Source organism: Stegostoma tigrinum, chromosome 38 (genome assembly GCF_030684315.1).
Source record: "Stegostoma tigrinum isolate sSteTig4 chromosome 38, sSteTig4.hap1, whole genome shotgun sequence".
Taxonomy (NCBI): Eukaryota; Metazoa; Chordata; class Chondrichthyes; order Orectolobiformes; family Stegostomatidae; genus Stegostoma; species Stegostoma tigrinum.
Window position 1 is genome coordinate 4,039,332 of NC_081391.1, and position 25,887 is coordinate 4,065,218.

The following is a 25,887-nucleotide window of genomic DNA, read 5'->3' on the forward strand; positions in this document are numbered from 1 at the left end:
ATCAACGTAAGATAATTTTGCAACTATAATAAGAACATTATTGGTATAATAAAACTAAAGCCATGAACGTGCTAGGATAGTAGGACCTGCAAATGCTGGAGAATCTGAGGTAACAAGTTGTGGAGCACGATGAGCACAGCAGGCCAAGCAGCATCATAAGATTGTGAGGTTAAAATTGTTTCAGAGATGGTAGAATTGCAGATGCTGAACTGGTGCTGTACTGGTTTAAATCTCATAACCAAAATTTCCGTGAATGTCGAGATTTTTCTCTGTCGGCAGAATGGGTTTTGTCTCAACTCCATTTCTCTGTCTTTTTGCTGATTCAAAGAATTGTAGTATATCAAGTATATCAAGGGCAAAGGAGTATCTAGGGAGAGAATAGATCCCCTTAAAGATCAAGGAGACCGTCTATGTGTGGAACCACACTAGATGGGCAAAATCCTAAACAAATATTTCGCATCCGTATTTGTGGCGAAAGACATGAAAGCTAGGAAACTCAGGGAAATAAATAGTGATGTCTTGCAAAGAGTCCACATTGCAGAAGAGGAGGTGCTGGATGTCTTAAATTGTATAAAGATAGATAAATTCCTGGGACATGATCAAGTGTATCCCAGGATATTGTGGGAAGCTAGGGAAGAAATTATGGGACTCCTAACAGAGATATTTGTATCGTCAACAGCCATAGATGAGGTGCCGGAAGACTGTAGTTTGGCTAATATCGTGCCATTATTTGAGGAAGGCTGCAAGAGAACTACACATCGGTGAGCCTATTATCAGTGATGATTAACTTGTTGGAAGGGATTCTGAGAGACAGGATCTTTATGCATTTGGAAAGGCAAGGACTGTTTGGGGATAGTCAGCGTGTCTCTTTGCATAGGAAATTGTATCTCATAAATTTGATTGAATTTTTTGAAGAGGTGACCAAGAAGACAGATGAAGGCACAGCAGTACATGTTGATTACATGGACTTTAGCAAGCTCTGCGATAAGGATCTGTACAATAGACTCCTGTACTCATTGCTGTGACCGATAAAAGCAAGTGTGCTAAATGCCTTCTTCACCACCCTGTCCACTTGTGATGCCACTTTCAAGGAACTATATACCTACATCACTCGATCTCTCTGTTCGACAACATTCCCCAAGGCCCTACAATTAACTGTGTAATCATGCTCTGGAATATTACTGAATAATATTACTTGAATATTACTGAAGGCAAAAGGTTTTATCTTGCATTCATTAGGACACTGAAGTGCAAAGTCAACTTGTCAACCAATCGGCATCCTTTCTCCTATATTGTGGTGGTTTGAAATTTGGCATTCTTGTGTTTGTCCTAATGAATGCTAGATGAAAATCTTCAAGAACATTCTTTGCTGCAACATTCAGCTTCTGTAATGTCGCATCTGGCCCTTGACTCACTTAACTTTTGTCATCTCTTTCTGCTGTATGTCCTCCAAACTATTCCCTCTGCTCCTTTCACATCAGTTCCTCAATCCCTCTGACGCACCACTGACAGCCCTCTTCCAAGCATGACACTCTTGCCCTCAAGAATATTTATGCTGTTCCTCCTGCTTTTCTATATCCATCCCTGCTTCCTTTCTGTTTTTCATAACTTGTGTTCCCCGAAAATGTTGTGGCCTAACGACAAGATGAATAACGATTAGTCGTCACTCAACTCTGCAATGAACAACACGGTAAAATGCAATGAAACATTTCAACTGTCATCACAATTGGCACCATTTGAATATTTTAAAGAATAAAAAGATAAAGCTGAAAGCAAGTCCATCTTCATTCCACTGCCACCACCTTGTCTCCTGAGTCCTGAGCCCTGAGCTGGTTGACCGACGAAACACATGCCGCCACCAGTGTTAGAGTCACCACTCTTCAGGCCACTCTTCTTCTCTGACTCCACCTCGCCATCAGGCCATCAATTTGGGGCCGATGTTGGACCCACACTCACCCTGCAACCAAGGCCACTGCCACCACCTCACCAATAACCAGGTGACCCCAGCTCTAGGCCCACCACAACCAGGAACTGCCACTGCTGCCGCACCGATAACCCGGAGTCCCCACTCTGGGCATCCCACTACCAGGAATCTCTGGCTCCGTTGCCACTGCCTTGATGACACCTGGAATACCTTCTCCACGCCTACCATAACCAGGAGTCCCTGGGTCTGCCATCAGGCCAGGCTGCCACTTTGTCAAGAAACCTGCTCCAGCTGCTCTCTTCAGCAATGTTACCTTCTCCGCCACTGCCAACAGGAAGAAGATGAAGAAAGAAAAAGAAAAAGAAAGAAGACAGAAAGGGTAACGAGAAAGGGGAGGAAGTGGCTGCCTGCAGCAGGCAAGGCCAGGAGTCCAAATGCTGCCTACCTTGCTGGCACCAACATCTTGGAACCTGGAGAGAGAATAAGTGAACTGCAAAAACCAACAAAGCCTTGATTAAAGATAACAAAGTGTGGAGCTGGATGAACACAGCAGGCCAAGCAGCATCTTAGGAGCACAGAAGTTGACGTTTCGGGCCTAGACCTTTCATCTGAAAAGGGGGATGGGGAGAGGATTCTGAAATAAATAGGGAGAGCCCGACTCCCCGTCTCTCCCTATTTCAGAATCCTCTCCCTTTTCTGATGAAGGGTCTAGGCCTGAAACGTCAACTTCTGTGCTCCTAAGATGCTGCTTGGCCTGCTGTGTTCATCCAGCTCCACACTTTGTTATGTCTGCTATAGTTCTATGTTTGCTTACACAAACTTGCTACTCTTACCACCATGGCTGGGAAACTAGGTACAGATTTTGCTTATTTAAAGATATGTTCCAGGATTGCACATCAGTCAGATTTCTTACAGAAAAGCACAGCTGCACAATCAAATCTATAACGAGATTCTGAATTGGCCATTAGACACATGTTTTACATCCTGGTTACTTGCTTATTTAAATTAGATTCCCTACAGTGTGGAAACAGGCCCTTCGGCCCAACAAGTCCACGCCGCCCCTTGGAGCATCCCAACCAGACCCATCCCCCTATAACCCACACACCCCTGAACACTACGGTCAATTTGGCATGGCCAATCCACCGAGCCTGCATATCTTTGGACTGTGGGAGGAAACCGGAGCACCCGGAGAAAACCCACGCAGACATGAGGAGAATGTGTAAACTCTGCACAGACAGTTACCTGAGGCTGGAATCGAACCTGGATCCCTGGTACTGTGAGGCTGCAGTGCTAACCACTGAGCCACCGTGCCATCCTAAAGTGATAGCCCAGCTTAGAGCCTTCCAATTAGAACCCTCTGCTCTACATCCCTCCCAGGTAGCTGGGAACAATGGAGACACTCTTGTGCATCTGACTGGTAATTCATTGTCGCTTGTCAATCACAACGTGTTTCTGTTGCCAATTCTTCACCAGACTTCGGGTACAGTGCCTTTTAAAGAGCTCTCCGTTTTCTTAATTCAAAGGAACCCATGCTGTATAAACTGTGGTGAACGTTCTATAACCACTGAACTTCTACTGAGCAAACAACATTTTATATGAGCTGACCTTCGCACTCAGCCAGATATAATATCTCAGGAGGAAAGCTTTAGGATGCCATTTTAATGGACCTCGCGGATGCACTTTCTGTACTCTTCAAAGTTTGAGAGAAGGACGATCGGAGTGTTTTAACAATACAGCGGGGAAATGAGGCGATCGTTAAGTTTCTGTTTGTGGATCATAGTTGCAGTCCCTGAGTATTTAATCTTGAACTCCTGTTCTAAATGCACCAAAGATTTGTTTACAGTTAATGTGATCCTATTGAACGATTCGCACTCTCCTTGGGCCTTGCATTACATTCGTCCATTTATAACATTTGGAATTCAACACATTCAAAGCAGATTTGACAAGAAAGGTAAGATGCAGGTTTTGCTTCGTCTTTACAATGTTACAATGCAGGTCCTCATTTTGCAAAAATATTGCAGGGGCTCTGAACAAAATAGAAAAGATTCCGAAGGATTACATCAAAACTAGGACATTGTAACTATTGGCAAAGACTAAATGGGCTGGGGCTTTTTCCTCAGAATCGACAAATCTGAACAGAGACCCGACAAAGGTCTTTCAAATTGCGAAGGAGCATGAATGATAAAATAACGTTTCGTTGTTTGGGGAGACCAAAACTAGGGGTCAGAAGCATTAAATAGTTACTAAGAAGCCCAACAATGAATTCAGAAGAAATGTCTTTAGGATGTCAGATCTGTTACCACACAGAGTGGTTGAGGCAACTACTGAAGAAGGAGAAACAAGGAAAACCGATAAGGGAGGAAGAAATAGAATAAAATGGTGGAGAGAAGTTTGTATTGAGTACTATCAATGGATTGTTTCTGTGCTGAATATATTAGTTAATGTTCAATATTGGCCAGTATTTGGTGTTGTAATGTGTTTGAACACTCTATTTTCCCTTAAAATCTCCTCTTAATCTAGTCATTCTTATGGAAAAGTAAATGCATGTAATCAAGTTATAAAATCCCTACAGTGTGGATGCAGGCCTTTTGGCCCAGCAAGTCTGCAACAACCCTCCAAAAAAGCATTCCACCTAGACCCACTCTAACCCCATAACCCTGCATTTCCCAGGCTAATCCACCTAATCCGCACATCCCTGGACCCTTTGGATAATTTAGCATGGCCAATCCAGTTAACTTGCGTATCCTTGCACTGTGGGAGGAAACTGGAGCAGTCGGAGGGAACCCGCGCAGACACAGGAAGAACATGCAAACTCCACACACTCGCCAAAGGCTGGAATTGAACCCAGGGCCCTGGAGCTGAGTGGCAATGGTGCTAAGGTGTTTGTTGAATTGTGCTTTATAGTTTGTTTGTGGGCAACATGGAGGTCTTCTGGTTCAAGCAATGTGTTTAGATAAGGGAGGTGATGGCATATCATCACTGGAATGTTAATCCTGAGATCCAGATACCATTCGAGGGACCTGGATTCAAATACTGCCATGGCAGATCGTTGAATTTGAATTCAGTAAAATATCTGGAATTAAGAATCTAACGATGACTGTAAATCCATTGCAGATAGTCGAAAAAATCATCTAGTTCACTAATGTCCTTTAGGGAGAGGAAGCTACCATCCTTACCTGGTCTGGCCTACATGTGATTCCAGACACACAGCAATGTGGTTGACTCTTAACTGCTTTCTGGGAATGGGCAATAAATGCTGCATGGCCAGTGATGCTCCTCATCCAATGAATGAATAAAGAAGAACCAACCAAGAATCCAAGACAACAAAGTGTGGGGCTGGATGAACACAGCAGGCCAAGCAGCATCTTCGGAGCACAAAAGCTGACGTTTCGGGCCTGGACCCTTCATCAGAAAAGGGGGCGGGGAGAGAATTCAGAAATAAATAGGGTGAAAGGGGGAGGCAGACTGAAGATAGATAGAAGAGAAGATAGGTGCAGAGGAGAGTATGGGTGGGGAGGTAGGGAGGGGATAGGTCAGTTCGGGGAGGATGGACAGGTCAAGGGGGCGGGATGAGTTTAGTAGGTAGGAAATGGGGGTGCGGCTTGAGTTGGGAGGAGGGGATAGGTGAGAGGAAGAACAGGTTAGGCAGGCGGGGATGAGCTGGACTGGTTTTGGGATGCAGTGTGGGGAGGGGAGATTTTGAAGCTGGTGAAATCCACATCGATGCCATTGGGCTGCAGGGTTCCCAAGCGGAATATGAGTTGCTGTTCCTGCAATCTACGGGTGGCATCCTTATGGCACTGCAGGAGGCCCAGAACAGACATGTCGCCTAAGGAATGGGAGGAGGAGTTGAAATGGTTCACGACTGGGAGGTGCAGTTGTTTACTGCGAACCGAGCATAGGTGTTCTGCAAAGCGGTCCCCAAGCCTCCGCTTGGTTTCCCCAATGTAGAGGAAGCCACACCGTGTACAACGGATGCAGAATACCACATTGGCGGATGTGCAGGTGAACATCTGCTTGATGTGGAAAGTCATCTTGGGGCCTGGGATGGGGGTGAGGGAGGAGGTGTGGGCACAGATGTAGCACTTCCCGCGGTTGCAGGGGAAAGTGCCGGGTGTGGTGGGGTTGGGGGGAAGTGTGAAGCAGACAAGGGATTCGCGGAGAGAGTGGTGTCTCTGGAAGGCAGACAAGAGTGGGGTGGGAAAAATGTTTTTGGTGGTGGGGTCGGATTGTAGATGGCAGAAGTGTCGGAGGATGAAGCGTTGTATCCACAGGTTGGTGGCATGGTATGTGAGGATGAGGGGGATTCTCTTAGGGCGGTTATTGCGGGGGCATGGTATGAGGGATGAGGTGCGAGAAATGTGGGAGACACGGTCGAGGGCGTTCTCGACCACTGCGGGGGAGATGTTGCGGCCCTTGAAGAACGAGGACATCTGGATTGAGTGGGTGTGAAATGCCTCATCCTGGGAGCACATGCGGCAGAGGCAAAGGAATTGGGAATAGGGGATGGAATTTTCCCCTGCAACCGCAGGAAGTGCTACCATCCCCCTTTTCTGATGAAGGGTCTAGGCCCGAAACGTTAGCTTTTATGCTCCTAAGATGCTGCTTGGCCTGCTGTGTTCATCCAGCTCCACACTTTGTTATCTTGGATTCTCCAGCATCTGCAGTTCCCATTATCTCTCTCCAACCAAGAATCCACTCTGGTTTCCATGTTGCATTGTTCTGATAGCTTGACAAAATTTTGTAAAATCGCAACCCGTGGCAGGTTGAACAGTTAACAAGGCATTTAACAATCAATGTTGCATGTCAGTTGGGAACTCATTGCTACCTAGTGAGAATCTCACCATGCCACTGGAGTAAAGCAAACAAGACATGCTGAGATAATCTTGACATTAAGTTGTGCATTGCCAATATCTCACCCAATTCTACCACTCATCTCACCATAGCCCACCTCACAGAGCTTGGTAAGATTCTGTCTTCTATTTCTTTCAAATGTTTGGCCACCAGACTGATTGCTGAGTTGTTGCTCTACATATTGTGATTACTTAATGCCCACCATTATTTTTTAAGATTTCTTCCCTTGTGGACTTAAAATGTCACCGAACTGTGGTCACAAACCAGAAGGCCATCTATGTGTGTTAAATGTTGGATACAGTTAAATGCTGCTTATGTACAAGTTACATCTTCAGAACGTTATCTGTTGGACAATATCTGGACCTTTTGGACAAAGATCTTTATGCCCTCCTCATCTGTTTTCTGAGCAGCATGCATTTCTCTTAGCTTCATCTCTGTAGCCTCTGATATACTGGTTATTCCGGAGGTAAGTGTGTTTGCCTCAACACTGAGGATTAAATTTTCTTTCTCGGCCTAACCCACTGTTGTCCTTGATAGTGCATCAAGGCAAGGTATAACCAGCACCTTGCTTTTTACTCTTAAAAAGTTTTGGGAATTCAGGACAGAATTCTTTGCCAAATTATTTCCTTGGTTCTTTATGCAGCGTATCATGAGTAGCTGTGTTGAACTGTTACTGCTTTGTGCTGGCTTCTTAGCTTCTAAGAACCATATAATAAACTTGCTCTGTTACACAAAGTTCTCTGGCATGGGTGTCTCTGCTGTACTATGTAGCTGTTCTTAATATGGAGTAAGAGTCACTCTCTCTCGTATTGTAAGCTCTATTCACACAAAGGTATTAATACAGTTTAATAGTACAGTATTTCTTCAGAGTCACATTCACTCTTGCTATTCCTTCATATTTCTTCTCTGCTGCCCTGATATCAGTGTCATGTGACCATGACATAATCTTCATTTAGTGTATCCATTTTCCAAAGCCTATAAATGGCCGCAGTTAGATGACAAATAAAATGACAGACAACTTTAACAGCAGCTGTAAGGTGAAGGTATGAGAAGGCTCCTAAGCACAGAAGATAAAGAAATGTTCAGTAGGAAGCTTGTGATCTAGACTGCCTGCCATTCAGCAACCATTGATTTGAAGGTCGATTAATTGCAATTTGAAGTTGCTGATTGTCATTCAGTTATTTATAGATAACCTGGCCAGAAGAAACAAATCAAATCACAAATAATTTTGTGATATTTTGCCTGCAAGGTATTGTACCCTCAATCCAAGGATTTAGTCAGAACAAAATGGCAGGACTGTGTCAAAATCACAGTGAAAGATCAGAAAATCAGTAGAAAATCTACACAAAGGTTTCCAATGAAATAAACACATAATCAATTACATGTTTCATCAATGAAGTTGTCTTTTGTGTGAGCTGTTCCTCTATGCTAATTGTTAGATTGATGGAGACTTTTTCTCTATGAACCCACTTGAGTTCCCCTTTGCATTTTACCAAACTTACCATATTAAGTACATTCTCTAACCCTCTCATCCGACTCGTCTGTCAGTGGTGAGAAAGATGCTGGAGTCAATTATAAAAGATGAAATTACAACTCATTCGCGTAGCAGCAACAGGATATGTCAGAGTCAGCATGGATTTATGAAGGGGAAATCATGCCTGACTAATCTTCTGGAATTTTTTGAGGATGTAACTATGATAATGGACAAGGGAGAGCCAGTGGAAGTAGTGTACCTGGACTTTCAGAAAGCCTTTGATAAAGTCCCACATAGGAGATTAGTGAGCAAAATTAGGGCACATGGTATTGGGGGCAAAATACTGACTTGGATTGAAAATTGGCTGGCTGACAGGAAGCAAAGAGTAGTGCTAAATGGGTCCCTTTAGGAATGGCAGGCAGTGAGCAGTGGGGTACCGCAAGGTTCGGTGCTGGGACCACAGCTGTTTACAATATACATTAATGATATAGATGAAGGCATTAAAAGTAATATTTAGCAAATTTGCTGATGACACAACGTTGGTGGCAGTGTGAAATGTGAGGAAAATGTTATGAAAATACAGGGTGACTTGGACGGGCTAGGTGAGTGGCCGGATGCATGGCAGATGCAGTTTAAAATGTGGATAAATGTGAGGTTATCCACTTTGGTGGCAAGAACAGGAAGGCAGATTATTATCTCAATGGAGTCAAGTTAGGTAAAGGGGAAGTACAACAAGATCTAGGTGTTCTTGTACATCAGTCAATGAAAGCAAGCATGCAGGTACAGCAGACAGTGAAGAAAGCTAATGGCACGCTGGCCTTCATAACAAGAGGAATTCAGTATAGGAGCAAAAAGGTCCTTCTGCAACTGTACAGGGCCCTGGTGAGACCGTACCTGGAGTTTTGTGTACAGTTTTGGTCTCCAAATTTGAGGAAGGACATTCTTGCTATTGAGCGAGTGCAGCGTAGGTTCACGAGGTCAATTCCCAGAATGGCGGGACTATCATATGTTGAAAGATTGGAGCAACTGGACTTGTGTACATTTGAGTTTAGAAGGATGAGAAGGGATCTGATTGGGACATATAAGATTATTAAGTTATTAGACAGTCTGCAGGCAGGAAGCATGTTTCCACTGATGGGTGAGTCCAAAACCAGAGGACACAGTTTAAGAATAAGGGGTAGAACAGAGTTGAGGAAAAACTTCTTCACCCAGGTGGATATATGGAATGCTCTGCCCCAGAAGGCAGTGGAGGCCAAGTCTCTGGATGCTTTCAAGAAAGAGATGGATAGAGCTCTTAAAGATAGTGGAATCAAGGGTTATAGGGATAAGGCAGGAACAGGGTACTGATTGTGGATGATCAGCCACAATCATAATGAATGGTGGTGCTGGCTTGAAGGGCCGAATGGCCTACTCCTGCACCTATTGTCTCTTGTCTATAAGCCCCATTCTACCACTTGTCATAACCAGAAGAACTCACCACTGCTTGGATAGCTTAGAATGGGTCAGTATCCCTGATGAGGAACGGTCAATGGACACGAAACGTTAACTCTATTTTTTCCTTCACAGATGCTGCCAGATCTGCTGAGCTTTACCAGCAACTTTGTTTTTGGTCCTGATGCTGGCCCCATCTTCAAAGGCTATTATTAGTCTGTAGCTGCCCAGCACGTTTCTTGGCATTTGCCCTGGACGTGGCAGGCAAGGCAAAATTTGAACCTCATTTTGCAAAAGGGCCTTTGTGGTTTTGAAGCACAGGGTGTTGCAGAGACAGGATACTTCCCCCAGGACTAGCAGAAAAGCTCATGATACCAAATCATGCCTGCCTGGTCCCAGGTTGCCACCTGGGTCAGTGCAGTCTCAGCTGTCTGGAAGAATGCACATAAACATAGGAAGAACCTGCATTCCATGAGTGTAAGTGAATTCATATTCTCTCCAGTACCTCACAGTCACTCTACTCTGATATCATACTGATCTCCCACAAAGGGTCATAATCTACTACTCTCACTATTGTCTTGTCAACATGCTCTTCACCCGAACACCATTAACCCTGCATGTTTTCTGTACTGCTTAACCCCACCTACACCTATACTAACAGCTGTGCCAACCACTTTCATCTCCCTTAAAACCTGCCTCTCTCTTATTCCAGGAGAAATACAGACCATAATAATGTCAAGTCAAGATGGGTGTTAGGCTGCCAACATTCACTCCACAGCCCTTATAAGGATAGGATCCAGATTCTGACACTGCTTAGGTGTAGCTGACTTTGCCCCGACTGACCTCATCCAGGCCTCTGGCCTGGAATCAGAAGCTGCCTTTGATTTACTGTGCCTGGACCTCCAACCAAAGACATTCTCTGTTGCTTTGACAGAGGACTGCTGACAACCATGACAAGCTTCATGTTTCTGCGTCTGCACTAAATGGCACAGTAATAATGTGAGCCTGATACCTCTGCTGGGAGTAATGATGTGCCCATTTATTTCAAAGCATAGTTTTCTTATTAAAAATACCGTGGCAGGAGTTACAAGGGATCATCAAGAGTTGGGGTTTGATGGTAGGCAACTTGTTAGACAAAGGCAATGTCTGATAACCTGCTTCATTTTCTGATGAAGTGTCTAGGCCGAAATGTCAGCTTTCCTGCTCCTAAGATGCTGCTTGGCTGCTGTGTTCATCTAGCTCTACACCTTGTTATCTTGGGTTCTCCAGCATCTGCAGTTCCTATTATCTCTCATTTGCGATTAGGCCTGTTACTAGACGCTGCAGATGTTAGCAATGATCTACCATGAAAACCTCTGCACCCCCACCCATTAGTACTGAGACATGTATATTTGCAGGAAACACCAAAATTGGTGGCAGAGTAGTCAGTGAAGAAGGTTTTCTAAAATTACAAAAGGATCCTGATCAAATGGGTCAATGGGTTGAAAGATGGCAGATGTAGTTCAGTCTGGATAAATGCGAGGTTTTACAGTTTGGTACAACAAAGAAGGGTAGGGCTTGTGCAATTAATGGTAGGGCCTAGGGTAGTGTTGCAGAACAGAGGGATGTGGGGGTTCAAGTACATAACTTTTTGAAATTTGTGTCATATGTAGACAGGCCAGTTAAAAAGGTATTTGATAAGTTTGCCTCATTGCTCAGTCCTTTGCCGATAGGAGTTGGAAAGTCATGTTGAGGCTATATTAGACATTGGTGAGACCTCTTCTGGAATACTGTGTCCAGTTCTGGTCATCCAGTTATGGAAAGGATATTATTAAGTTGGAGAAGGTTCAGAAGAAATTTACCACAATGTTGCTGGGTATGGAAGGTTTGATTTATAAAGAAAGGCTGGATAGGCTATCACTTATTTCACTGGATCATAGGAGATTGAGAGATGACCTTATAGAAGTTTATAAAATCATGAGGGATATAGATAGAGTTAATGGTAGTTATCTTTTCCCTAGGATGGGGGATTTTTAGACTGGGAACACATTTTTAAGGCAGGAGGAGAGAGATTTAAAAAAGACATAGGCAATTTATTTTATATAAGACGGTGGTTCATGTGTGTTATGAACTTCTTGAGGAAGTAGTGGATGTGGATACAATTGCACCTTTGAAAAGTATTTGGATAAGTGCATGGATAGAAAACATTTGGAGGGATATGGGCCAGGAGCAGGCAGATGGGACTAGTTTAGTTTGGGATTGTGTGTGGCATGGACCGGTTGGACTGACGGGTCTGTTTCCATGCTGTATGATTCCATGACTTTATGTGAAGAGATTTGGTCCTGTTCCCACATCCACTGTATTGTGGGTCTTGACTCTTTATGGTCAATTAAGAGCTGTGGGGTAAGGCCCAAAAAAGGCTGAAAGCAAAAAATGCTATGAGCACCCAAGTAGGCTCTGAATATGTGAATGTGCTTTGCCCCGAGATGCAGCATGGTCAAGTCCATGAACTAGGTGCATGTTCCTGAGCTCAGAGTGTCCTTGCTGCAGCATAGAACATAGAACAGTACAGCACAGTACAGGCCCTTCGGCCCACAATGTTGTGCCGAACTTTTACGCTAATCCTAAGGTCTATCTAACCTCCACCCCTACCTTATACTATCACCCATATGCCTATCTAATAGCCGCTTAAATGCTCCTAATGCGGCCAACTCCATTACCCTCTCCAGCAATGCATTCCATGTCCTGACCTCTGTCTGAGTAAAGAACCTGCCTCTGGTGTCTCCCCTGTATCTACCTTCACTCATTGTAAAACTATGCCCCCTCATAATACCTACCTCCGCCCTAGGAAAGAGTCTCTGGCTGTCCACTCTATCTATACCTCTGTTCATTTTGTACACCTCGATCAAGTCACCTCTCATCCTTCGTCATTCTAAAGAGAAAAAGAGAAAAAAGCATTGTGAAGATAGTTGCCGTTTGCCTGGATGTTCAGCACTGAAGTGTAGAAGCATACTGCAAGTGGATCAGAGATGTGCCATAAGTATTCTTAGAGGCTTACCTAAGATGGCAATGTCCATATGGGATGTGGGGTGCATAAGGCCAGTGCCTGTGTTCTTGCCATGTGATGTTGGTGCCTGGTGTCTGACATGGAGCTCCTTTGGAGCAATTGGCAAGCTGAAGTCACCAGGTAAACAAAGAAACAAAGAAACCTACAGCACAGGAACAGGCCCTTCGGCCCTCCAAGCCTGCACTGATCAAGATCCTCTGTCTAACCTGTCATCTATTTTCTAACGGTCTGTGTCCATTTGCTCCCTGCCTATCCATGTACCTGTCCAAATATATCTTAAAAGATGCTAACGTGTCTGCGTCTACCACCTCCGCTGGCAACGCGTTCCAGGTGCCCACCACCCTCTGTGTAAAGAACTTTCCACGTGTATCTCCCTTAAGCTTTCCTCCTCTCACTTTGAACTCATGACCCCTAGTAATTGAGTCCCCTACTCTGGGAAAAAGCTTTTTGCTATCCACCCTGTCTATACCCCTCATGATTTTGTAGTCTTCAATCAGGTCCCCCCTCAATCTCCGTCTTTCTAATGAAAATAATCCTAATCTACTCAACCTCTCTTCATAGCTAGCACCCTCCATACCAGGCAACATCCTGGTGAACCTCCTCTGCACCCTCTCCAAAGCATCCACATCCTTTTGGTAATGTGGCCACCAGAACTGTACACACTACTCCAAATGTGGCCGAACCAAAGTCCTATACAACTGCAACATGACCTGCCAACGCTTGTACTCAATACCCTGCCCAATGAAGGAAAGCATGCCATATGCCTTCTTGACCACCCTATTGACCTGCATTGTCACCTTCAGGGAACAATGGACCTGAACACCCAGATCTCTCTGTTCATCAATTTTCCCCAAGACTTTTCCATTTACTGTATAGTTCACCCTTGAATTTGATCTTCCAAAATGCATCACCTCGCATTTGCCCAGATTGAACTCCAACTTCAATGTTGAGAATTCTTGACATATAGTTTGCCTTAACAGCTGGTCTGATAGAAAGCTGCATATTAATGAGGTAAGATCTGCAATTAATATTCATTAACAAGCAACCATCCTCCTTAATAGGCAACACACCAGCTGCCCAGCAAGGATCTCATCTCGACACCTGGAACTTCTTCTGAAGTCATACCACACTCAACATGTTAACTCTGTTTCTGTCACCACAGATGCTACTTGACCGGCTGAGTTTCTCCAACATTCTGTGTTATTTATCTTTGAGAAGCTGCTGTTCAAATCTCTCAAAATATGGCAATTGATTGCCATCAGCTTGAAAGACACTTTGCCCATTTGGCACTTTCCTTCAGTATATCTCTGCTGTCAGCCTTAAAAATGGATGTGAGCACCCCATACAGCAATGCTGTTCACATCTGCTGAGGAACAAAAGTGGAGGCCAACCGCTGCCAGTTACACCGACTGCCTTATTCTTCATCCCTCACAGAGGGGATAGACACTTAAATCGACCAGGAAGGAACCGAGACCCACATAGTGCATATGGGAAGATGACCAGGTCTCTTCATATGTCTGTGCACTAATGGGCGAGAGGGCTTAGGCTGCCATGGCAGATCACTGTAGTTTCCTATAACATACTTCATCCAAAATGGAGCAGGTTAACCCACGTTGCCTTAGTCCAACAAAGTGCCTGCCATCATATCTCCAAGTTGCGATGATCTCTTGTAACCCTTGCCATGAATGTTCTGGATGTGAGTTTGCTCGCTGAGCTGGAAGGTTCGTTTTCAGAAGTTGGTGACGAAACTTCTGAAAACGAACCTTCCAGCTCAGCGAGCAAACTCACATCCGGAACCTCAACCTGAGCTACAAATCTTCTCAAAACTCGCTACCTTGCCATGAATATTTAATTAGAAAGCCTTCGTTTGAGATAATTGGCAGTTCATTACTCCCAACTTCAATAACTGTTTGGAAAACCCAGAGACAGGACAACTGCAGCACAGTAGCTCAGTGGTTAGCACTGCTGCCTCATGGAGTCTGGGACCCAGTTTTGATTCCACCCTTGGGTGGCGGTCTGTGTGGAGTTTGCGAGTTCTCCCTGTCTCTACATGGGTTTCCGCAGTCCAAAAATGTGCAGATTAAGTGGATTGGCCATGCTAAATTGCGTATAATGTCAAGGGATGTGTAGGTTAGATGGATTGGCCGTGGTAAACATGGGGCTATGGGAATAAGGTATGAGGTGAGAGAAAATAGGTGCAGGATTAGGCTACTTGGCCCTTTGAGCCTGCACCGCCATTCAAACGATTATGGCTGATCATGCAATCTCAGTATCCCATTCGTGCCTTCTCATAATCCTCAATCCTTTTTGCCGCAGGGGCCACATCCGGCGCCCTGGATATATCTAATGAACTAGCCTCAACAGCTTCCTGTGGGAGAGAATTCCACAGGTTCACAACACTCTGAGTGAAGGAATTCTTCCTCATCTCAGATCTGAATGGCTTACCCCTTATTCTTAGACTGTAACCCCTAGTTCTGGACCTCCCCAAAACCAGGAATATTCTTCCCACATTTAATCTGTCCAGGCCAAACAGGATTTTATATGTTTCTATGAGATCCCCTCCTCATTATTCTAAATTTCAATGAATACAAGCCCAGTTGATCTATATTTTCCTCATAAGTCAGTCCTGCCATCCCGGGAATCAGTCTGGTGAACTGTCACTGGACTCCCTTGATAGCAAGAATGTCCTTCCTCAGACTAGGAGACCAAAACTGCACACAATACTCATGTGTGGCCTCACCAAGGCCCTGTATACTGCAGCAAGACATCCATTCTCCAATACTCAGATCCTCTTGCTATGAAGGCCAGCATGCCATGAGCTTTCCTCACTGCCAGCTGCACCTGCATGCCAGCCTTTAGAGACTGTTCTACCTTGAGATCCAAGTCTCATTGCAACTCACCTTTTCCTAAACTGCCACAATTCGGATAATAATCTGCCTTTCTGTTTTTGTGACTGAAGTTAATAACCTCAAATTTATCAACATTATATTGCATTTGTCAAGTACTTGCCCATTCAGCTAGCCTGTCCATGTCAACCTGCAGTCTCTTAGCATCCTCCTCACAGCACACACTGCCACCCAGCTAGTGTCATCTACAAATTGGACATATTGCATTCAATTCCTTCAACCAAATGGTTAATGCATATTGTGGACAGCTGGGGTCCCAGCATTGAACCCTGCAGCACCCCACAAGTCACTACCTGCCACTCTGAAAAGGACCGGTTTATTCTAACTCTCTGTTTCCTTTCTGCCAACCAATTCTCTATCCAAGTCAATACATTACCTGCGATACCATGAGCTTTAATTTTCCTTACTAATCTCTCATGTGGAACCTTGTCAAAAGCATTTTGAAAACTCAGATACGCAACATATACTGATTCACCCTTGACCACTCTACTGGTCACATCCTCAAAAAACTTTTGAAGATTTGTCAAGCATGAGTTCCCTTTGGTGAATCCATGCTGATTAGGACTAATTCTATCACCAGTTTCCAAATGCTCTGGTGTTAAACCCTTAATAATTGACTCTAAGCATTTTCCCCATCACTGATGTCAGGCTAGCTGGCCTATAATTCCCAACTTTTTCTCTCCTTTCTTGTTCAAAGAGTAGGGTTACATGAGCTACCCTGTAGTCCATTGGAACTCTTCCAGAGCCTACAGAATGCTGGAAAATGATCACCAATACTTCTGCTATTTCTAGGGTTACTTCCTTTAATACTCTGGGATGCAGAACATCAGGCCCTTGGGACATTATTGGGTTTTAATCCCATCAATTTCCCCATTACCATTTCCTAACGAATAAGGATTTCCTTCAGATCCTCCTTCATGCTTGACCCTGTGTCCCTAGCATTTTCTGAAGGTTATTTTTATTGAAGACAGATCCAAATTAGTTGTTCAACTGGTCTACTATCTCTTTGTTGTCCATTATGAATTCACCTGATTCTAACAGCAAGGGACTTACATATGTTAGCGAGTTTTGAGAAGATTTGTAGCTCAGGTTGAGGTTCCAGATGTGAGTTTGCTCGCTGAGCTGGAAGGTTCGTTTTCAGACGTTTCGTCACCATTCTAGGTAACATCATCAGTGAGCCTCCGACGAAGCGCTGGTGTATGTCCCGCTTTCTATTTATCTGGTTAGGTTTCCTTGGGTTGGTGATGTCATTTCCTGCATTGGACATCACCAACGCAGGAAATGACATCACCAACCCGAGGAAACCTAACCAGACAAATAGAAAGCCGGACATAACACCAGCGCTTCGTCGGAGACTCACTGATGATGTTACCTAGAATGGTGACGAAACGTCTGAAAACGAACCTTCCAGCTTAGTGAGCAAACTCACATTCAGAACTTACATATGTCTTCAACAGTCTTTTTTTCTTCACACATCTATCGAAGCTTTTGCGATCAGGTTTTGTTTTCCACAAGCTTACTTTCATATTCTAATTTTCAGTTCCGAATTAAACCTTTTGTCCTCTGCTGAATTTTAAATTTCTCCCAGTCCTTTGAGTTTGCTGTTTTTTCTGGCCAATTTATATGCCTCCTGTTTGGCTTTAACATTATCCCTGAGTTCCCTTTTTAGCCACAGTTGAGCTACGTTCCCTGTCTTACCGTTCCGTCAGATAGAGATGTACAGCTGTTGAATTAGTTTGCTTTGGGAAAGAATAATAAATGAGCAAGCAAAATAGAGGCTTGGGTCCCTGACTCAAGAACAGTCCCATCATTCTAGCAGGGACTGGGTGAGAAGGAATGGCCAGAGAACAAGAGTTAGGAGAGCTGCTTAACTGAGTGTGTTAGAGGGAGATAGAGCAGAAGGGAAATATAGAAAATAGGCACAATTGAATGGACGACCATCCATCGTTGTATAATCTTGTGGCTTTCAGTGTCTGAATTCTCCAAGAAAATTATTATCCACTTGGAAAGGAGAAGTTTCCAATTGCAAAGCAAGGAGAGTTTGGAAGAAATAGTAACAAGTATGTTTATGCTTCAGGTTTTAACGTGACATTGGATGCAACATTTAATGGCTTTGACACATCATTGTATCAAATCAAAGGCTGCCGCAGCAGCGCCTGTGAAGGTTTGGAGAATCTGAAAAAGTTACATGTGAGTACACTGTAAATCAAATTCTTGTTAATTTTCAGCTACAAGCATGTTGCTTGTAGCAACAAAAAAAGAGGCAGGTGTTAAAAAGTGTTTGACAAGAGGCAAGAGGTAAAATGGAGGGGAGGATCAGGGAGGTAACTGTAACATTTAGGACCTGGGCAACTGAAAGGGATCCCACCATGGTGGAATTTGAATTCAATAATCATCTAGAATTAAGAGTTTACTGATGACCATGAAACCATTATCAATTGTTGGAAAAATCCATCTGGTTCACTAATGTCCTTCAGGGAAGAAAACTGCCATCTTTACCTGGTGGCCTAATGTGACTGCAGTCCTACAGCAATAGGTGGTTGACTCTTAATTGCCCCCTTGCCAATTAGGGATGTGCATTGAATGCTTGTCCAGCCAATGATGCCCACATCCCATGAAGGAATAACAAAAATCTATTGGTTGAAGGTCTAGACAAGGATCAGTGCAGTTTGGTTGGGACAAATCCAGGAGTCCGTGAGGTCTGTTCTACTTTATTAAATGCACTAACAACAGAATAATTTGTGAATTAATTCCACAAGCATGTTTCTTTTTATATTATTTCCTTTTGGAGTCTATTTTCATCAACTCTCGCTGCACCAAGTCCCATTCATGTACCACGCCTCACTTGTAGACTGGCATTAGATGACAATGCAGTAATATCCCTGCATTAACTCACTTTTCTCTATCTCTGAAACCTCTTCCAACTTCACAACCCCCTGAGATCTCTGAGTTCATCAAATTCTAGCATCTTTATCTCTTATTTCAATTATGCCATTATCGGTGAGATCCCTTTCAGTTGCCCAGGCCCTAAACTTTACAGTTACCTCCCTGAACCTCCCCTCCATTTTACCTGTTGCCTCTTGTCAAACACTTCTTAACACCTGCTTCTTTTTTTGCTCAAGCTTTTGATTATCTGACCTCACATCCCTTTCTTTGGTTTGCAATCATTTTCTTTTGCTATAATGTTCCTATGAAGCTCCTCAGAATGTTTCATGACATTAAGGTGCTATACAAATACAAGTTGATGTTGTACCTCTTATAGAAAGGAAGTAGTTTACACCTGACTTGGGTTATGGATCTTATCCAAGTGATCACCTGTCTTGTGAAGGTCCAAAAGTATTTCAGACCTTTACAACCAGGGTTGATCGTGAGGGACCAAGGCCTTGGCACCATTCTTTAAACTGCAGCATGGGATGTGAAATCCAGTGATCTCTATTTACATGCGGCACTGCCATCCTTAAGACCATAATTAGAAATTAATTAAAATTAGCTTTATGGTCACGTGTACTCACATGAGTGCAGTGAAAAGTTTACAGGTCGCTGCTTATGGGACAATCTTAGATATTGAGATACCTTGGTGCAAATTTTCAATTACAAATCCATAGAAAATAAAGTAGAAAAATAAAGAAGTAAAAAATCCAGCAATAAATTAGAAAAAAATAGAGAAATAAGAGTTCAGAATAACGGTCCTTCCTAACCAGACCCTTTTGGGATTCACCTCGAAGCTGGGAATTCGAATCCACGTTGAGGCTTGGAGTTTAAGTCCATGCCTAGACTGGGAATCCATGCTGGTTTTCATCCTGAATATCACCGATGCTACTTGAGTATGGGAGATAAGAAGCAAAAGGTAAAAAGAAGCGAAATGACAGAGAAAAGACAGAAAAGAAACAAATAAATCGGACAAGATCTAGCTCTGCCTCCATCTTGGGTAAATGTAGGATTTAGGATCAGAAGTAGGATATTGAGTCCGCTTCACCATTCAATATGGTTTTCGCTGCTCTGACAATCCTCAACTCTACTTTTCTGCCTTATCCAGTAACCCTTAATTCCCTAGGCCCTGGCGCCACTCCTCAAAAGGATGTTATTCAAAATATGCTAAGGTTCTCATTGAGCAGCAGATTGAAGGGGTGGGAAGAACATGGTGTTGAACGTGGCTGATGTTGGACAGATACTCCCCTTACCTTGTGACTGTGAATCCTTCCCTTTTGTAACTTCCTACTATGTAGACATTATTAACACCTCATGAAGGCTTCCCAGCACCAAGTTCTCAGGGCATCTCATGTTGGATTATAAATAACGTCAGCATCCCAAGAACAAATAAAATAAGTCTAACCAATCAAAGACTGATTTAGTAATGGAGATCAATGCAACTAAATATGCTGATGATCTCCATGGTCACCTGAAGCAGTTAGAATTTCTGTGAATAGCAAACAATAACAATAGATGCATCATCTTCTGAAAGACTGCAATGTGGACCAAGTGATGGAATGCTTGTCTCTCTCATTCAGTCTGGGAAGGAATTCAACCGAATAAAAAGATTTGCTGTTTTTGAATCACACACAACTTATAACATAAAAACAGGAAATTCGGTTCAACAGCTTGACTGCTGGTATTTATGCACTATGCAACCTTCCTCTAAAATATTTATGGAATTTGTAATCTTTTTATAAGAAGGTTTGAAAATTACTTTTATAAGTTTGCATCAGTTGCAAGTAACATATTGAATCTTTTTGGATAGTAAGAGACGATGGTCCACCCGACCCCTGGTGATCCTTGGTTTGAAAGCAGTATCAATAAATAACAAATGAGGACAGAACATAAGAAATAGGAGCAGGAGTAGGCCATCTGGCCCATCAAGCCTGCTCTGCCATAAAGTAGTACTAATGCCCTTTAGGGAAAGAAACAGCAATCATTACCTGGTCGGGCCTACATGTGATTCCAGATCCACAGCAATGTGTTTGACTCTAAACTGTCCTTTGGGCAACTTAGGACGGGCAATAAATGCTGTGTAGCCAGCAACACCCTCATCTTGTACATGAATAAAGAACAATAAGATCATGATTGATCTCTTCATAGACTCAGCTCTATTTACCCACCCGCTCACCATAACTTTTAACTCCTTTACCAGTCAAAAATCTATCTATCATTGCCTTAAAAACATTCAACGAAGTAGCCTCGCTGGACAGGGAATTCCACAGATTCACAACCCTTTGGATGAAGATGTTCCTCCTCAACTCAGTCATAAATCTGCTCCCACTTATTTGAAGCTGTGCCTCCTAGTTCTAGTTTCATCTGCCAGTGGAAACAACCTCCCTGCATTTTTTAAATCTATTCCCTTCATAATTTTATATGTTTTTGTAAGATACCCACTCCAGTTCTTCTAAACTCCAACGGATATCATCATAGTCTTGCTCAATATCTCCTCATAAGCCAACCCTCTCAATTCCGTAATCAACCTAGTAAACCTCCTCTGCACCCTCTCCAGTGCCAGTACATCCTTTCTCAAGGAACAAGACCAAAACTGTACATAGTACTCTAGTTGTGGCCTCACCAGCACCCTGAACAGCTGCAGCATAACCTCCCTATTTTTAAAGTCCAACCACTCCAGAAAGACAATATTCCATTTGCCTTCTTAATTTTCCGCTGCACCTTCAAACCAACTTCCCGTGATTCAAACAAAGGGACACACATATTCCTCTGCACAGCAGCATGCTGCAATTTTTCGCCATTTAAATAATAGTTCATTTTGCTGTCATTTGTGGAAATGGATGACCTCACATTTACCAACATTGTACTCTATCTGCTAGACCTTTCCCACTCACAGCCTACCTATACCCCCTGTAGACTTTCAATGGCCTCAGCTAACTTTGCTCTACTACACATTTTAGTGCCATCTGTGAACTTTGACTCACTACACTTGGTTCCCAACTCTAAAGAAACAGCAGTCACCCATGGGGCAGCATGGATGCTCAGTGGTTACCACTGCAGCCGCACAGCACCAGGGACCCAGGTTCGATTCCAGCCTCAGGTGACTGTCTGTGTGGAGTTTGCACATTCTCCCCTTGTCTGCGTGAGTTTCCTCTGGGTGCCCCGGTTTCCTCCCACAGTCCAAAGATGTGCAGGCTAAGTGGATCAGCCATGCTAAATTACCCGTAGTGTTCGGGGGTGTGTGGGTTATAGGGGGATGAGTCCAGGTGGAATGCTTCAAGGGGTGGAGTGGATTTGTTGGGCCGAAGGGCCTGTTTCCACACTGTAGGGAATCTAATCTAAATTATCTATGTAAATTGTAAACAATTGTGGTCCCAACACTGATCACTGAGGCACACCAGTAGCCACTGATTGCCAACCAGAAAAACCCTCATTTATACCCACTATAGTAAGATAACAAAGTGTGAAGCTGGATGAACACAGCAGGCCAAGCAGCATCTCAGGAGCACAAAGGCTGACGTTTGGGTCTAGGCCTGAAATGTCAGCTTTTGTGCTCCTGAGATGCTGCTTGGCCTGCTGTGTTCATCCAGCTTCACACTTTGTTATCTTGGATTCTCCAGCATCTGCAGTTCCCATTATCATTGATACAACATTTATACCCACTCTTTGCTTTCTGTTTTTTAACTAATTTTCTATGCATGCTTATACATTATCTGTAACACCACACACCTTTATCATATGCAACAACCTTCTCGGCAATACCTTGTCAAATGCCTTCTGGAAATCCAGATACATCACATCCATCCCACTCGTAATGACCCCAAAGAATTCCAGTAAATTAGTTAAACTTGATCTCCCTTTCATGAGCCCATGCTGTTTCTGCCCAATGGACAATTTCTATCCAGATGTCTCACTATTTCTTCAATTATTATAGATTCAAGCATTTTCGACACAACAGAAGTTATGCTGATGGGCCTATAGTTACACGTCTTTTGTCTACCTCTTTTTTTAAACAGTGGTGTCACATTTGCAAGGTTATAAAGAAGTAATGTGGCTGACACAAAGCAAAGGAGTTGGAAGATGATAAGCAACAGACATAGGCACAAAGGGAAAACAGACAGAAAAGGCTACAAAATTCTTGTGAGGAGAAAAGTAAATTTATCTCATGAAGAGTTTTTTTTTACTTTGGCAGAAAAGAAGACAAGAAGCAAAATTCAAGCTTGCTAAGAAGGTCTAAACCCTTAAGAAATTAAGTAAATAGCTTAGGGATGCTAAAGAGTTGTGTTTTTTCAGAAGTGGACAAATCATGAACTGGGGTGTTATTGGTTGGTCAGAAGGAAAAATTGTTGGCAAGTTCCACCATTAGGACTGTCATCATCTGAGGGAGAGAGGGTTTGCAGAAGTGAACCTTTCTGATGATAATCATGTCATGTAACTAGAATGTAAAAGCAGTCATCAGACCAGACTTCTGACCTACCTGGTGTGAATGAAGAGCAATAAATTGTGAAAGTGTGCAGCCAGATAGTGCCACATTTGTGCAGGATGTGACTGAGGTGCTACGGTCCTGTGAGACCTTTGTTGTATTGGCTATTTACAGTGAAATTTACCTTTTTATTTTAAGTATCATGCACTTATTAATTCATGTTAATTTATTTGATTCTGATTTGTTTTAAAGTAGAAATTACAGAAAGTGAAACATTATTAGTAATTTCTTTGGAGTTAAATTTTAGTTATTTTAGTTTATGGTCCCCCCCACAGGGCTAATAACATTGTTTTTCTAATCTCATGCATTATTTGTCTGAACTATTCCATTTGCAAACAAGTTCCATTGCTGAGTGGACATTGGACAAAAATTTGTACTATTCTCAAATCGCTAATCAGTTTGATAAAAGATAAAGGTGTGTGGCATTACAGACAATGTATTAGTACGTATAGAAAATCAGTTAACTAACAGGAAGCAAATCGCTAATCACTAACAAGTACAATTTCATACTGTGCGGTGGCACCTTAAAAGTTTAATTTTAATTCACTCATAGGATGTAAGCATTGCTAATTGAATCTAATTCACTCATAGGACATAGGCGTCCCTGACTGGCTCAGCAATTGGAGTGATTATACAGTGAAAAGAAAAGGAGGAGTGTAGATTGACAACCTCTGATTCTGATTTTCTTTACTCCCGAATCTAGAATGACAACAAATTGGGTTGTGCAGTTCTGGGTCCAACATGCACGTATGCAACATTTCAAATTGTCACGTAAGTCTCTGCTTCCTTATGATGTGAGTTGGTCTGTGTGCTGGAGGAAAGTAGGTAGTTACAACCATTTATATTCAGCTTGAAGAGACAGGGAGAGATTGACAATCCATGTCTATGTTCTGGTACAAAATGCCGTCAAAGCACCAAGTCATTGGCCTTTCTCCCTCCATAATTTGACAGCAAATTACACAGTCAATGTTACTTTGTAGAATGAAAAAGGTGGCAATATGCATGACTGTCAGCCTTCATTACTAGAGAACGCTGTATAGTAAATAAGTGTAATATATCTTTAATAAGCCAGGGCAAGTGAGAGATCAGAAACAGAGAAACCTTGGGCAATTCAGAGGCAGCCGTGGTAGTGTTCCAAGAACTTAGGTTTTAAGATTAGAACGTATGCATTTATTCAACGACTTTAACATGGTTAGGCTCCCTAAACCCTAGCAACTCTCCATACCCTCTTAAACCCTCCATCCCTCCCTTGTCATCATGCTACTCTATGTCATTTCAAAAATCTACTACACCTCCATGCCATTCTTTGTTTCCTATGCCACTTTGAAAGTATCTTGTATCGTTAATGACACCTTCGTAGCCCCTCCAACAGTCTTCACCAAGCGCAGACTCAGGAGTCATGTAGAGATGAAAAGAACATTTTCTAACATAAAGAGAATTTTCAATTTTAAACATTTGATACTGGACGTATCATATTATTGAAACTCATTAAAATTGTTTTAATCCAAACGAGAGACTAAACTGTTTTAAAAACAATAAAACTCCATTTATCAGCCACAGCCAAGCTTTTAATAGCCTCTTAAAATTGCTAATAAAGTATTAAGTCATTGCCCTCCACAGTCCCTCACCCTGCTGAGTTAAATGGTTTTGGAGCTTTTGAAACTTAGCTAAGCATTCATAATTAGTTTAATTCAATAAGCCCTTGGGAAATGCCAACAAATGGGACAACTGACTAACTCTTTCAAAGCTACACTTCTTGGCATGTTAATCAATGCACTCCAGCAGTGGGTGTCTTAATTTAGTTCAGCTGAAAGATGTAGTCTGTTATTTCACATTTTTTTTCAAGTGCTTGAAATTAACTTCAGATCATGGCACGGAAACATATCTTACCCATCCTTCAAGGGTGTTTAAGCCTCCTGTATAAATCGATGCCTTCCACATTGCAGGTTAAGGCTGTTACAACAGCGGAAATGGGGAATGTTTGAACTCAGCACTAATTTCAAATTGCTCTGCTGAATTTTGATTTACTGCTTTTGTTAAAGCCCTCCAAGGTTGACCCAACTCTGCAGAGTTCTGACCCGTAGAGTACACATGCAAATACATTATGCTAAAGTTTGGTAAATCATCGGCTGTGCCTGAGCTGATGGAATATATTCTCTTCAGGAAGAAATAGTTTGCATTTAATCAATAGTTTCCTTTCATGATCTTGTAATCCCAAAGGCTTCAGAGCAAACCTTTAGAACTAGTACGGTGGCTCAGCAGCTAGCACTGCTTCTCACAGCAACAGGGATCCGAGTTTGATTTCACGCTCAGGTGACTATCTGTGTGGAGTTTGCACGTTCTCTCTGTGTCTGCATGGGTTTCCTCTGGGTGCTCTGGTTTCTTCCCACAGTCCAAAGATGTGCAGGTTAGGGCAGATTAACCATGGGAAATGCAAGGGTACGGGAATAGGGTAGGGTGTGGGTCTGGGTCTGGGTCTGGGTGCAATGCTGTTTGGAGGGTTCATACGAACTCAATGGGCCAAATGACTTGCTTCCAAACTCTGGGGATTCTGTGATTTTATGATTCAATGTTGTTGGTAGGAGCTTCCACATGTGCCAATCAGTTTTAACCTCCACATGCAGAAGCTGCTACTGTTCACAGACCTTGGATGTCTGCACTGTGGAATTTAAATAATGCATTTTGTTGCTTTAGAGAGGGTGAAGAGAAGATTTGATGGAATCAAAGTAAGGATCTGGGACTTTAATCATTTGGAGAGACTGGAGAAGAAAGGCTGTCTTAAGTAAAGACTCTGTGGTAGATAACGGGAAGATTTAGAAAGGGAATTCCAGAGATTAGTGC

General features: G+C 42.9%; 1 protein-coding gene across 2 annotated transcripts in view; it reads left to right on the forward strand.

Moving 5' to 3' along the window:
- The first annotated feature begins 3,595 nt into the window (after positions 1-3,595).
- Positions 3,596-25,887, forward strand: part of LOC125447136 (guanylyl cyclase C-like) — a 121,308-nt gene continuing 99,016 nt past the window's right edge. For both annotated transcript variants that reach the window (XM_059640599.1, XM_048521281.2), the window contains exons 1-3: positions 3,596-3,875; positions 17,713-17,825; positions 23,750-23,817. In XM_059640599.1, the coding sequence (XP_059496582.1) occupies positions 3,668-3,875; positions 17,713-17,825; positions 23,750-23,817 (389 nt within the window). In that variant the 5' untranslated portion in view covers positions 3,596-3,667. The remainder of the gene's footprint in view (positions 3,876-17,712; positions 17,826-23,749; positions 23,818-25,887) is intronic.